The sequence below is a fragment of the Cervus canadensis genome, chromosome 6 (assembly GCF_019320065.1).
Source record: "Cervus canadensis isolate Bull #8, Minnesota chromosome 6, ASM1932006v1, whole genome shotgun sequence".
In the NCBI taxonomy this organism is placed as follows: Eukaryota; Metazoa; Chordata; class Mammalia; order Artiodactyla; family Cervidae; genus Cervus; species Cervus canadensis.
In genome coordinates, this window is record NC_057391.1 from 9,704,793 (window position 1) to 9,720,208 (window position 15,416).

The 15,416-nt window shown below is 37.9% G+C and overlaps 1 protein-coding gene across 2 annotated transcripts in view; it reads left to right on the plus strand.

Annotated features, from left to right (window-relative positions):
• The first annotated feature begins 325 nt into the window (after positions 1-325).
• Positions 326-15,416, plus strand: part of TENT2 (terminal nucleotidyltransferase 2) — a 61,916-nt gene continuing 46,825 nt past the window's right edge. The window contains exons 1-5 of one of the 2 annotated variants that reach the window (XM_043470751.1): positions 326-673; positions 913-981; positions 7,569-7,742; positions 7,870-7,959; positions 11,419-11,656. In XM_043470751.1, coding sequence (XP_043326686.1) covers positions 7,606-7,742; positions 7,870-7,959; positions 11,419-11,656 — 465 coding nt within the window. In that variant the 5' untranslated portion in view covers positions 326-673; positions 913-981; positions 7,569-7,605. Of the gene's footprint in view, positions 982-7,568; positions 7,743-7,869; positions 7,960-11,418; positions 11,657-15,416 lie in introns of both variants that reach the window. The other variant, XM_043470752.1, reaches the window with a different exon arrangement.

Sequence of the window (15,416 nt, forward strand, 5' to 3'; positions counted from 1 at the left end):
GAAGAACGGAGAGGGAAAACTTGGTCAGGAGGCCAAGAAAAGCTTCTCTGGGGAAGAGTCACTCCGTGCAGACAGGAAGGACCGGTAAAAAAAAAAAAAAAAAAATGCTTATCAGAATGTGAGCTTAGGGATGAAGTTCAGGACAACCCTCCGCCTTTCTCAGGGAAGTCCCAGACCTTCTCAACGCGCTCGGAGCTACGCTCTTCCTCCCGCCCAACCGGGACGCCCGCAGCCGCGCGCCTGCACACTCGAGCGCCTGCGCATTCGAGCCAAAAGCGCGCAGGAGTGAGCGAGGCCGTTGCCGGAAGTATGACCTCCCGCTCCCGGATCGCTGTTTCCATCCGGGTCACGTCGGTCTTCCGGGTTTTTCCGATAGGGCTTTCTACGCCTCTTTTTTTCGGTTACTTTTTGGTCTTCCGTCTCTTGCCACCGCCCCCGATCTCCCACACCCTTGCCGGCCCTGCCTTTTCTTATGTCGCTCCTCCCTGCTGCCACGGCCGAGGCTTAGCGCTCAGCCCGGAGCCAGGCCTACCCATTCCGCGTGGGCACTACCTCCTTTGGCTCGGGAGGAAGCTAGGACCAAGCGCGTCAGGCCGTCACTCCTCCGGCCCTGGAGCTCCTGGGCTGGGGGTGCTGGCCGACCCTCCTGCGCAGTCCTTTCCCGAGGACACTTGTGAGTTAGCGGGTTTCAGAGAGGGAAGCCTCGGTGTAGGCCCGTTTGGGGGGCGCGGGGCGGGGCGCCGCGGCGCGCCGGAAACTTTTTAGAAAACTAGTGTTTCGTGTGGGAGGTTCCGGCGGTATCTCCTCAATTTCCCAGAGGTTTGGGCGGCCCCCGGACTGCTGACTTGCTGAAGAATCTTAGGAACTGTGACGTTCTTCACTCATTTGTCTTCCTCGCGTCCCGTCCTCAAGTCTAGGACCAAACGAGGAAGAGTGTCTCGGGACTCTGCATGGGGTTTCAAAGGGTGGTGAAGAGCTAAGGTAAATATCTGGATTAATACTTTGAAACTTAAGACTTTTCACTGAGTGGTTGTGAAATTGCCTCAGTTCTTCGAGTTACAAGAAAATGCACAGGTCAGGACTCTATCCGATTGTTGTTTACATCCTGTGTTTTGTTTTTGCCCCCTTCACCCTTTGTGGATAGGCTCTTCAACTCTGTAGGCCAGAACACGAAGGGGTTCATGTGTCTCCCAACTTCTGAATCGTCCACGTTCCTTGCCTTGTTTGATTCTCTCTCACCTCTTTGTCTAAAATAACAGTTGTTTATTTATATTGGTATACCAATAAGGGGAACAAAAAAAGAAACTGAAACTGAAGCTAAATTGGCAACTTAACAGGTGTGTGGTTTTTTTACGGAAAGATCATAAGTGAATACTAAGTCTGTGTGTTTACACAGACTACAGACTTACAGTTAACATGCTGCTTTTGTAAATACGCTCGTATTGGATGCTTCATTACCACAAGGCTTTTAACATGGCATTGACAGCCTTGTACTAATACCCAATAATAGTAACATTACTTTAAATAGTAGAAAATGTCCTGTAACGGGCTCTGTGTGGAATAGGCACTGAAGAAATGTTCGTTTTCAATCTTGTGGCTCGATTATTTTTCAGCACTTGAATGCGATCTAATTCTTAATCAAATGGAACGTCTCTTTTCACAACCTATGGATGGTTTAACAGAGGGTGAGCAGGATTTAGGAGTTAGACTTTTTGCATTGTGAAGAAGAGTAATGAGTTTAGGGGATCAGAGGCATTTGAACAAAGTGGACAGGTAACTGCAGATTCCACTTTCTAGGAAATCTTGATGAAGGAGTTGATGTAATTTTGAGTGTTCTCTAATTCTTTGGAGGAGAGGTCAAGTTTAGGACAGAAATTCCAGTTTGTAAGTTGCAGGACCAAAGGTTATGTCACTAGTAGTTTGTAAACTACTGCATTACAGCTTTGTCTCATGTATGATTATTTACAAATAGACCTGTATAATTTCCCAGTAGGCTACCTTAGTCAAGAAGTAATCCTTAAGATTTTCTCTTTAATCTCTCCTTAAGGCAAGAACCAATGCAACAGTTTTAAAGCAGCTCAAAATTTATTCCATTTTATAGTCAAGTACAAATTGAGAAGTTGATAACTTTCAAACTAAGAAAAATAGGATACCAATAACATCTGGATTTTATTTATCATAAACTTTCTTATACCTGGTACTGTGGTTAATGTGGAGTAATTTTTTTTTTCCTCTACTTGGTGAAAAAGCCTTTTATTCAGAATATAAGAATAAAATTTTGTGGAGGTCCCCTTAAATCCGGTGTGGTAGAAGTTTTGCTGGATTTTATTCTCAGAAACTCTGTTTTGTTTAAAAAATGATCCCTTATATTGTCTATTGTTTGTGTTGTTTTTTTTGTGTGTGTGTGTGTGAAGTTGCTTGGTTGTGTCTGACTCTTTGTGATCCCGTGGACTGTAGCCTACCAGGCTCCTCCGTCCATGGAATTTTCTAGGCAAGAGTACTGGAGTGGGATGCCATTTCCTTCTCCAGGGGAATTTTCCTGACCCAGGGATCGAACCCAGGTCTCCTGCATTGCAGGCAGATGCTTTACCATCTAAGCCACCAGGGAAGCCCCATATTGTTTATAATAGGTTATTATTTTGGTATCATTTTTATCTTCATCAGAATTAGTGTTGGAATGTATTAAGAGAGTGGGGTTCCTTGTGGCTCAGGTGGGAAAGAATCTGCCTGCAATGCAGGAGACCCAGGTTCAATCCCTGGGCTGGGAAGATCCCCTAGAGAAAGGAATGGCAACCCACTCCAGTACTCTTGCCTGGAGAATCCCATGGACAGAGGAGCCTGGCTGGCTACATACAGTCCTTGGGGTGCGCTGCAAAGAGTCAGTGACGACTCTTTGTGTGTCCCTTAATATTACTATCTTTGTGTGTCTGTTAATATTAAGAGAAATAGTAGAAAGGAATAGAAATCCATGGGCTTTTGGTTTACTTCCTTATCTCTAGATGATTATGCAGGAGATTACAGGATGATTATTGGAGAGCATTGAATGTTGGTTAAATTCCCTAGGAATGATTCTCTCTACTTGCAAGGTTGGCCTAAATAAGAGCTGGACTTGAAGGCCAAAATTCATCCTGAGGAGAACTGATAGATTCTTTGCTTTGGTGGTGCTCCAAAACCTTTAATGCTTATCTGGAATTTAGGATACACTGATTTAGATAACTGCTCTAAAGTAAGTTTTTAAGTATGGAGTCATTCTCAGCTTTTAAGCTGTGGATAATTTGGTCATTAGCTTTGAAGAGTACTTCTGGGCCACAAGACATCTTTTGACTTATTCTGTAGTTTGAATCTGACCATATAATAGGATGTAAGCCCTTAAACTGGGCTGTTATGTCATTTTGGGTCTTAAGCATGAAGAAAAATACAAACATAGATATAAACAAAATGTCTGGAGTTGTACCTATGAACTGGTTTAAATAAACCTGAGTATAGAGTGTTTTAATTCTAGTTTTTCTGAACACAAATTCATTCTCTTGTTTGATCAGATCCATATTGTGTGTCTGTATTACAGTAAAATCAAGCACAGTTCTTTATAATGAATTGTATTTAATGTCATTTTCTTATGAATCCTATGAGATAGTAATTGTTTTCTGGGAAGCTGGATCAGAGAAGCAGAGTCAGGGAGGCCAAGAAAGAGTGTGAGCCCAAGTAAAGGGAGAAGGCGGCTTTAGTGGCAGCCTTAGATCTGGCGTTCTGTTGTTATATTGAGAGTACTTTTAATAAGGAATGATGTGAAATCCTGCTTGGCTCAAGATATTGTCTCTGAGCAGCAAACATCAGGCTGGAGAAGGAAATGAAAACCCACTCCAGTACTCTTCCCTGGAAAATCCCATGGACAGAGGAGCCTGGTAGGCTGCAGTCCATGGGGTCACAGAGTTGGACATGACTGAGCGACTTCACTTTCACTTTTCACTTTGCTGCATTGGAGAAGGAAATGGCAACCCACTCCAGTATTCTTGCCTGGAGAATCCCTGGGATGGAGGAGCCTGGTGGGCTGCCATCTATGGGGTTGCACAGAGTTAGACACGACTGAAGCGACTTAGCAGCAGCAGCAAACATCAGAGAGTATAGTTTAGCAAACATGAGAGGAATTAAAAAAAAAAAAATCAATCTCCTATAGCTAGAAAAAGGCCTTCTGAAGAAAGCTGACAAACTCTTGTTTTCTGGAGGTGGCACCTTGTCTCTGGTCCATGGTAGTCAGGCAGCTGGGATGGAATCTGATGGTGGCTCTTGTCCACAATCTTGTATGAACTTTGAACTGGTGAGTCTCACTCTGTGGCCAGCCTAGGAAATTTTAATCTTTCAGAATTGGAAAAGGAATAAAGTTTCTGTGAGTGGTTTATTTGTTTCTTCCAAGATCTTTCAACCCCCCCCCCCGCCCCCCCTCCTGTTGTCTCCTATTCTAGTTTTTCAAGCCATCTGGTCTCAATCCCCAGAGGCAATTATTATTTCTTTTAGCAGTGTATATATTATTTTCCTCTGTTGTGCTAAAAAAAAAAAAACACAACTTTTATAACTTGTTTTTTAGATTGACATCTATTGAAAATGAGAATTTAGCACTTTAATGTACCCTCTCTCATCATAAATTATGATGTATATAAACATGTAAATATGTAAAATATAGTATAATAATGTATGTAATTATAAATAAATACAGTGTAGTAAGTAATATATAAATATATTATAATTTCGGGCTTCTTAGGTGGTACTAGTGGTAAAGAACCTGCCTGCCAACGCAGGAGACATAAGAGATGTGGGTTCGATCCCTGGGTTTGGAAGATCCCTTGGAGGAGGGCATGGCAGCCCACTTCAGTATTCTTGCCTGGAGAATCGCATGGACAGAGGAGCCTGGCGGGCTGCAGTCCGTAGGGTCTCAAAGAGTTGGACACAGACTGAAGCAACTTCACATGCATACATGTTACAGTTTCTGTTTAAATCAATATATGTTAAATGTTGATGTTATTGTAAGAACTAAGTAGGTAACTGACTATTTTCTTTTTTAGCTGACCTTTTGAGTGTGTTTTGTCTGTAGTTTTATTAATTTATTTTTAACTTCTTGCATTTCTTTTTAAGGCTTTATTTATTTATTGACTGTGGTAGGTCTTCAGTGCTGCACACAGGCTTTTTCTGGTCGCTGAGAGTGGGAGCTGCTCTTTATTGTTGTATTCGGGCTTCTCATTGCAGTGGCTTCCCATTGCAGAGCACGGCTCTAAGTGCACTGGCTTCAGAAGTTACCATGGGTAGGCTCAGTAATTGTGGCGCATGGGCTTAGTCGCTCCGAGACGCTGTGGGATCTTCCAGGGCCAGGGATTGAACTGACGTCCCTTGCATTGATTGCAAAGCGGGTTCTTAACCACTGAGCCACCAGGAAGCCCCAACTTGCTACTTTTCTGTTCCTACAATTAATTTTTCTGCTCTGTTGGCCAGACTCCTCTCTGGTCAAATATATAAGGTAATCGACCAGTTCATTTTTTTTCCACCTTGGATTCTTCTTGTAGCCCTCTATTTACATGTTCTATTTTAAGCTGTTTGGCTTCCCTTCACCACCATCCTGGGGAATTTACTGTCTCAGACCTGTGTGAAAACTCCCTTTTCCTAGATCCCAGATTTTCTTTTACTTTTTTCAATACCTTACATGTCTTGAAAGGGTTTTTATTCTCTTTTTGCACTGATAACATAACTGGGTATAGAATTATAGCTTGAAAGCATTTCCTACAGAAGCCTTGAAGGCATTCACTTCTTTGTCTTGTTTCCGCTGTTGCTGTTGAGTGGTCCAAAGCCATTTTGATTCCCATCCCTTTGTGTGTTTCTTCTTTTTTTCTTAATTGTATAGTTGACTTACACTGTTGTGTTAATCCCTGCTATACAGCAAAGTTACTGTTTTATATATATACATTCTCTTTTTTACATTCTTTTACATTATGATTTTTCTCAGAATATTGAATGTAGTTCCCTCCCTGTGCTTTACGGTAGGACCTTGTTACTTTTTCACCCCATCCCTTTGTTTATAACATTTTCTTTCTCTGTAATATTTATAAGCTTCTTTTACCTGGTATTCTGAAATTTCACTGTAATACGCGTTTATATATGTGTGTATATAGACGTGAGTGTGTGTGCATTTTGTGCTTTTTACTCATTGGATCCTTTCAGCCTAAGGCTTGGTGTTCTTCAGTTCTGAACATGTTCTTGTTTTATTTACTTGGTAATTCCCTTTTCTCTGTTTTCTGTTCTTTCTGGAACTTAAGTTGTATTGGATTTTGGACCACCTGGTTCGGTTCACTTATATTTTTTCTCTTACTGTCTTGCCTACTGTCTGCCCTTACCAGTTTTTCTTTTTTGTTCATTCCTCAGTGTTCTTTTAGCTTTCTGTTGGATATTTCTGCTTTTAATTTTGTAATTTCTGAGAGCCCTTTCTGCTTTTAAACAACATATTCTTGTTTTACATATACAGTGGTGTTTTTCATTAATTATGAAATTAATGAGCTTTTTTTTCCTCATCTTTCATTTGTTCCAAGTGTTGTTTCTATTTATTACTAAGCCTTTAAAAAATTTTTAACTTCTGATGGTCCATGAATGTCATTTTTCTAGAAATCTAAATTGGAAGCTTCTGTGTGCATAGGTAGGCAGTTCCGTAGTAGACGTCACTGTAGGTTTCTAGCAAGCTTAACACTTTCTTGGTGAGCAACTGCTTCTGTGCTACATCTTCTTCTGTTACTATGTTATATGATTTCTCTTTCCATGATTTCATAGATGAATTTTTTAATTGCCTGAATTGGGAATAGAAGCTGGGAATGCTATTTTTACTTTGTAGACTTTACTTAATATTTGTTTTCAGTTTGTTTTTTTATCCCACTCTTCTCTGTGAATTTACAACCTTTTGGGGTCAGTCATTGCAAGGAATAACTATCTAGTCTCCTAGCTGGGGCAGTGAACGATTCTGATTGTTTTTTACATAGGTTTTCCCCATTCCTGCAGAACAAGCTCTTTTATTGGTAGTTGTTTTTGTAAGTTGTTTAGAATTTGAGGGGACTCTCAGAATTTTATAAATAGTTATTAGGTAATAAAATTCCATCCCTTGTTTGATCAGATCTGTAAGCTCTAAATCCTGGGACTTGGGTTGTCACATGAAGGCTTATACTTTTGAATAAATTAAAATGGGAATCAATGTAAGAAATTGTAGATTTCATTAAATACATCTCTTGGATGGTTTCTTTTTATTATCAAAGTATAATGGTGTTGATTTATAGGAGAGTTGTTGATAAATTTATTAGAGTAATTTGTCATAAAATTAGAAATTTGCATAGATTTTAGTGTCATTTGAATAATATGGTTAATCTAGATTTAAAATTTATCATTAGTAAGTATTTTGTTATGCATTTTGTGACTTAAGAGATCTATTTGAGAAAATAAATTTGCAAATGAAATTTGTAACTTGGTAACTTTATTAAATAGTAGATACTGGTTATCAAAAAGTTCAGTGTCTTACTAATAATTTGTCTTTAAAACTATTCTAGGTAGAAGAATACATGTTCTCTATTAGTGAACAAGAGCATGTTCCCAAACTCAATTTTGGGTCGCCCGCCTTTCACTCCAAACCATCAACAACATAATAACTTCTTCGCCCTGTCACCAAGTCTTTATTCACACCAGCAACTTATAGATGCACAATTCAGCTTTCACAATGCAGAGTAAGTGCAGTGTTATTTTAGCCCATATCATTTGTAAGTTTCAGTTTTTACTTGACACAGATCCTTTTTATATGAAACATTTGGAGTTAGAGGAAATGTCATCATGTTCTTTCTTTGTTTTTGGTAGCTTGTCTAGAGCTGTGTCATTACAGCAGTTGACATATGGAAATGTCAGTCCAATACAGACCTCAGCTTCCCCATTATTTCGAGGAAGGAAGTAAGTATTTCTTATTTTTTTTAAAAGAAAAATTTGCAATTTTGGGAACCGTTTAACAATGTAACTTGTATTAAGTTAAGTGGGCACTAACCTACATTTTGTTTCCTGGGGTCTGTCCTGTAACAGAATTTTAAAACTTCTAAGTATTTAAAAAATTTTAAGGGTAACTATCTTCAGATAACTACTTTTAATTGAAATTTTTAACTAAAGCAGATAGGTTTCTGTATATTTGCTAGGGCTGCCATAACAGTACAACAGAGTGGGTGACTAAAATAACAGATTAATTTTCTTAAAATTCTGGGGGCTAGAAGTCTGAGATCAGGGTGTTAGCAGGTTTGATTTCCTCTGAGGCCTCCCTCTTTAGCTTATAGATGGCTGCCTTCTTTCCTAATATGGTCATCCTTCTCTGTTTTCTGTGTCCTAATTATTCTTCTGAGGATACTAGTTATATTGGATTAATAACTCCATTTTAATTTAATTACTTCTTTAAAGGCCCTGTGTCCAAATAGAGTCACATTTTGAAGTACTAGGGGTTAAGACTTGTGTGAATTTCGAGGACATAATTTAGCTTACAACTCTTTGTTTCTATTAAAGTTTAATGTTTAATTTATCTTACACAGGTCAGGTTCCACAATAAATATTATTATAGTGAAAGTTTCTATATGACATAAAGCTTTCTATAGAGAAGTCAGGAATCAATTCGCTTGAACCAATTTGATTAAAAGAAATTGATGTATCACAGGGTAATGATAGAATTTTAGGGGTGATTATTAAAATAAGACTTGGCAGTACTTGAAAGATACTGCTTTTTAAAGCCTGTATAAACATTCCATAACTTTTATGTACAATTAGAAATAACACTAGATAAGAATTACTGTTCACCCACTATGGCCTTCCCTCATAACTCAGTTGGTGAAGAATCCACCTGCAATGCAGGAGACCCCGGTTCCATTCCTGGTTCTGGAAGATCCTCTGGAGAAGGGATAGCCTACCCACTCCAGTTCTTGGGCTTTCTTTGTGATTCGGCGGGTAAAGAAGCCGCTTGCCATGCAGGAGACCTGGGTTTGATCCCTGGGTTGGGAAAATCCCCTGGAGAAGGGAAAGGCTACCCATTCCAGTATTCTGGCCTGGAGAATTCCATGGACTTTCCATGGGGTCGCAAAGAGTCGGACATGACTGAGCGACTTTCACTTCACTTTTGTGTTAGTTTCTGCCATACATCAACATGAGTTGGCAATCAGCATACAAATGGGTGAGCTCCCTATATCACAGAGCAAATTCCCACTGGCTGTCTATTTTATTCTTTACCCTGATAGCTAAATTGGTAAAGAATCTGCCTGCAATGTGAGAGACCTGGGTTTGATCCCTGGGTTGGGAAGATTCCCTGGAGAAGGGAAAGGCTACCCACTCATATATTCTGGCCTAGAGAATTCCATGGACTGTACAGTCGCAAAGAGTTGGACACAACTGGGCGACTTTCACTTTTTAGCTTCCCTGGCAGCTCAGTTGGTAATGAGGCTACCTGCAATGCAGGAGACTTGGGTTCTACCTCTGGGTCGGGAAGATCCCCTGGAGAAGGGAATGGCAACCCATTCCAGTATTCTTGCTTGGAGATTTCCATGAACAGAGGAGCCTGCCGAGCTACAGTCTTGAGGTTGTAAAGAGTCAAACACAACTGAGCAGCTAACACTTTCCCTTTCACTGTGTTCAGTTGAGTTCACTTGCTCACTTGTGTCCAACTCTATGTGACCCCATGGACTGCAGCACGCCAGGCTTCCCTATCCATCACCAACTCCCGGAGACTATTCAGATTCATGTCCATCGCGTTGGTGATGCCATCCAACCATCTCATCCTCTGTCATCCCCTTGTCCTCCCGCCTTCAATCTTTCCCAGCATCAGGGTCTTTTCCAATGAGTCGGTTCTTTGCATCAGGTGGCCAGAGTATTGGAGTTTCAGCTTCAGCATCAGTCCTTCACTGTGTAGAGTAGGCATTGTTCTAAGGACTTTGCAAATAATGGTTTGACTAAGTTTCAGAACAATTTGTGAGGTAAATACTGTTACCCCTCTTCTGTTGAGAAAGTTGAAGCACACAGAGGTAATGAATTGGGTGGAAAACTGTATGATGATGCTTAAAATATTGACTTCATTTAAATTTTTGTGTTTTAGAAATTGTCTTGATAGCCCTATTTGTGAATCATGAATGAAAATAAATTCCATTAGTTCATAATTATATATATATATTTAAACTTAACATTGACATTCTCAATAGAAATATTCATTATGTAAAGCTCTGAATTTTGTTTAAAAATATTAAATGTATACTTATGTTTTTAGCACTTTATACCTTTACTGTGAGTAGGAATTCTAGTTATTTTGTTGGTCTTTCAAAGAGAGAGTAATTGATGTAATCCCGAAAGAATATTAAAATAAAAACCTTCAGGTGGCTATGACTCATAAAATTTTAGAGTTCAACAAAAGGATTGGATAATTTCCTGTGGTTTAAACAACTTAGTAATGTATCATTTAAGTAAATATCATTTTTCCCAACAAATAATTACTTTAAAATTATTTTCTCTTTTTTATTTTGAATATTTTTAAGGTTCCAGAAAAATTTGAAAAATAGTACAGGGAGCACCTGTATGTGGTTTTCCCAGATTCATCAGTTTTGATAAATTTGTTTTATTCTTCCTCTTTCCTTCCCTACCCCCAGTTTTTTCTGAACCATATGAAAGAAAGTTGGTGATATTGTTTCACTTTATCCCAAAGCACATCAGTGCATTTCTCCTAAGGACAAAGATATTCTTTTGTATAACTAAAAATACATCAATCATGACCAAGAATTTAACACGAATACAAGACTGTTATATTGTGTATAATACTGTTATATAGAAATATATATGTATATTTCATTTTCAGACTAGCTATCTAGTGTTTTTTTTCTCTTTTTTTTCATTTATTTTTATTAGTTGGAGGTAGTTATCTAGTGTTTTTATAGTTTTAAAAAAAAAACAAAACTCTCTTAATTTGGTCTTTCCTGCTGATAAACCAGAACATAGGTGGACTTCCAAGATCCCTTTTTTATGTACAGCACTCAGTTTACTTAATCTTATCCTCCTTATGTTAGAGTTTGGGTCTTTTATTGTTAGTGATTCTATAAATAGAGATTTTTCCTACCAAGTTTTTGTTGCTGATATGAAATATTGTGGTGGTTCAAATGCAAGAGACTAACCTTGATGTATGTATTGGTTTGTTTTTTTAAAAATATGCATTATTACATATTTTTTCTAAAGGTGTCTCTTATACTGACAATGAATATTTTACAGTTCATTTAGAGCTAATAACATGGCCTTGCTGAAAAAGTCAGTATTTTCATCTGTTATTTCTATATTTTAAATCGTTTTCTATTTGTTATGAGAAAGTTGTATCTTTAATCACTAAGGTATGTTGCTTGTTTTCAGGAGATTAAGCGATGAAAAGAATCTTCCTCTTGATGGTAAACGGCAGCGTTTTCATTCACCCCACCAAGAGCCAACTATAGTTAACCACATAGTGCCTTTATCAGATGAAAGAAGATACTCAATGTCACCATTGTTTCACACACACTATGTACCAGATATAGTCAGATGTGTTCCACCTTTTCGAGAAATATCAATTTTAGAACCTAGAGAAATCACACTGCCTGAAGCCAAAGATAAGGTAATTTTAATATAGACTTTAGTTTTATCTTTTGAGAATTTAATATAAACAGTGTATTACAAGTATCAGAAGTATCTAATGTCTTGGATTAGGTAGAACATGCCCCTTTTCGGTACTATTTAAAGGATTATTCAACATAGTTTCCTATCTAAATTTGATTCTTTGATTTTTGTGAGCTGTTCTTCTATGGAAATGAAGCTTTCATATCAGGATATCAGATTTTCTCTGATTCATAAAAATCTGGGATAAGAGCCTAAAAGAGTTGATTTCTTAGTTTAGAGAATTCTCTTGTTACCTATTCTCTTATAGTAAAACAAGCTTTCATATGGATACTGTAGTAAAGTATTAAAAAGCATCTTTTTCCTTGGTATATTTGTTTTTATCATGAGGTTTTTAACGTCAAGAATACCAGGAGTCAGTGAGAAAGTAATACTTTCTTATGTTACTGATATGATATGTGATATGATCAAGGAAGATTTATCAAAAACATTATTTGGAAAACAATGAAGCTATTTCAATAATACTTCTTGGAAAATGACATCAGCATTGGGGAATAATGAGTTAATACCAATATTAGAAGCATGTCTCTTCTGCCTCCCCATATTTAGTGAAACTCTTAAAAAAGCATTCTGGCTAATTTAGAAGAGTTTATAATGTAAGTATCTGCATTCTTGTGAACTGTCTGCAGCTTATCTTTGTTGTTTTTGCATTTTCAAAGCCGCTTTACCATCGAGAAATACCACATTTGTAGGCTAAGGAGAATGGGCCTGGAGAGTGTAGAGACTTTGTTTTACTCATCTTTCGGTTCCTAGCAACCAGCATAGGTCTGAAACAGTAAGCGTGCAGAAAATGTTGGGTTAAAAAGGGAATACTTGCTTCCTTCCTCGCTTGTGCCACTTTTTATTTGGCTATCATTCTTTTTTTTTCTTTAATTGAGATGCAATTTTATCGTAAAATTCACACTCCTTCAAAGTGTGTAATTCAGTGGCTTTTATTATATTCAGAGGGCAGTGCATCCGTTACCAATATCTAATTCCAGTACATTTTCATCACCTATAAAAGACGCCTTGTACCCAGCAACAGTCGCTTTCTCATCTCTGCCTGTCTCCCCCAGTCTCTGGCAACCAGTATTGATTTATCTCTATGGATTTGCTTATTTTGAACATTTCATATAAATGGAATCATACAGTATGTGGTCTTGCTTCTTTTAGTTAGCATGTTTTCAAGATTCATCCTTGTCATAGCAGTTCTCAGTTCTTTATTCCTCTTTATAGCTGAATAAGAGGACACTTCCCTGGTAGCTCAGTTGATGAAGAATCTGCCTGCCAATGCAGGAGACCTGGTATTTGATCCCTGGGTAGGGAAGATCCCCTGGAGAAGGAAATGGCAACCCACTCCAGTATTCGTGTCTGGAAAATCCTGTGGACAGAGGAGCCTAGTGGACTACACAGCCCATGGGGTCACAAGAGTCGAACACGACATAGCGACTTAAACCACCACCATAAAGGAATAATATTCCATTGTATAGATATACCATATTTTATTTATCAGTTGATGGGTTTGGGAGCTGTTTGCACTTTTTCACTATTCTGAATATTGTTGCTGTGAATATCTGTGTACAAGTTTTTGTACACAATGTTTTCATTTCTCTTGGGTCTATACCCAGGGGTGAAATGGCTGAGTTATGTGGTAGCGCTATGTATAACTTTCTGAGGACTTGCCAAAGTGTTTTCTAAAGTGGCTGAATCATTTTACATTTCTACCAGCAGTGTGTGAGTGATCCAATTTCTCTTCATCCTTGCCAAAACTTGTTATTGTTTGTCTTGATTATAACCATCCTAATGGGCATGAAATGGTATCTCATTGTGATTTTGGTTTGCATTTCCCTAATGACTAATGATGCTGATCATCTTTTCATTTGCGTGTTAGCCATTTTGTGTATCTTCTTTGGAGAATTGTCTATTCAGATCCTTTGTCTGTTTTAATTTTGTTTTTTTAATTGTTGAGTTGTAAGAGTTCTTTATATGTTCTCAATACTTGACATGTATCAGATATATAATTTGCAAATATATTCTTGCATTCTGTGTTTTGTCTTTTTACTTTTTTGGTGATGCACTTTGAAGCATAAAAGCTTTTCATGTTAATGAAATCCAATTTATTTGTTTTTCTTTGGTTTCTTGAGATTTTGGTCTTATATCTAAGAAACCATTGCCTGATCCAGGATCACCAAAATTAATGCCTCTGTTATTCTAAGAGTTTTATAGTGTTAGCTCTTAGATTTAGGTCTTTGATCCATTGAATTAATTTTTATATATGATATTAAGGTGGGGAGGTCTAACTTCTTTTTTGCTCTTGGTCCAGTTGTCTCAAGACTATTTATAAGAATGGCTGTCATTCTTTATTCTTACTATGAAGTGGGAAAAGCATTTAGGCAATACCAGTGGGAGGGAAGAGAAAGCAAACTGACTAATTGGAAGTTTTGGTACCCCATTTCTGCACCTCTCAGTCTTTGTCCTTCCTTTACCTTCTCATTTTAAAGAAACTTATGCAATATTATATTGTGAAAGCCTGCAGTAGAAATCAAATCAGGGCAATACTTTGAATGGAGATATAGCAATCTTTTACTCTATGTGGGTTTTTGATATATGTATATAGATAGGCCCATATTAAAATTTTTGTTTATTTTTAATTGGAGGATAATTACTTTACAGTGTTGTGTTGGTTTCTGCCATACATCAAAATTAATCAGCCATAGGCCCATTTTTTATGGACTATATTATGCATAAGTATTGAAGCTCTCAGTTTCCACTCCAGTATTCTTGCTTGGAGAATCCCGAGGACAGAGGAGCCTCGCGATCTACAGTCCATGGGGTCACAGAGAGTTTGGACACGACTAAGCAACTAACACACACATACACATTTGTAAATAATTAAATACTGGAACTGACTTCTAGTTCTGCATATGGATAAGGTTTATTAATATATTGAGTCTCAGTAAATTTAATAACATTAGTCAGGTTAAATCATCTAGTAAAATATGGTTCCATGTCAATAACCTTTTCTTTGCTTAGTAGCATAGAAAAAAATTCTCCTAAATCTTATGCTTTTGGCATAAGCACTTACCTCAAGGGATAGAGATTATTAATAGTATTCTATTGTTAAGCCAGTTTCTTTGAGTGCTACTCTTACTTGCCAGTTCTGGGAGAAAGAAGGCAAGTTCATTTCTGTGTTCATTCTTTTAAGTGAACACTTTTTAAGAAAACTAACATTTATTAATGTCTCTTCTCTTCCAGGCATTCTACATATGCTATGTCATTTAGTCTTTTCAACAACCCCATGACATGGATATTATCCTAATTTTACTGAGGCTCAGAAAGCTAAATAACTTGCTCAAGGTCACAGCTAGTAAGTGACACAACCAAGATTTGACCTTTGTCTCTAATAATATACAGAAAAGGAACTTAAGATGCTTAAAATAAAGGGTAGGGAGATGACATTCTTAGAATTGACTGTAAAAGTAGGTCATCTGTGAGAGTAAAAGCTAATATTTACTGAGTGTCTTTCTTTGTCAACAGTTTGTATGGTTTATCTCTACTGGATTTTAAAATGAGTGGGAGGTTCAATGAGAAATAAAGTGGAGCAGCAGTTTGAGACCTTGAACGCACAGTGGAAGGCCACTGAAGGTTTTTGAGTAGAGGACTAGCACAATTAGATTTGCATTTTGGGGAAGATAATTCTTGCAGTTTAGTGGAGTCTGGTT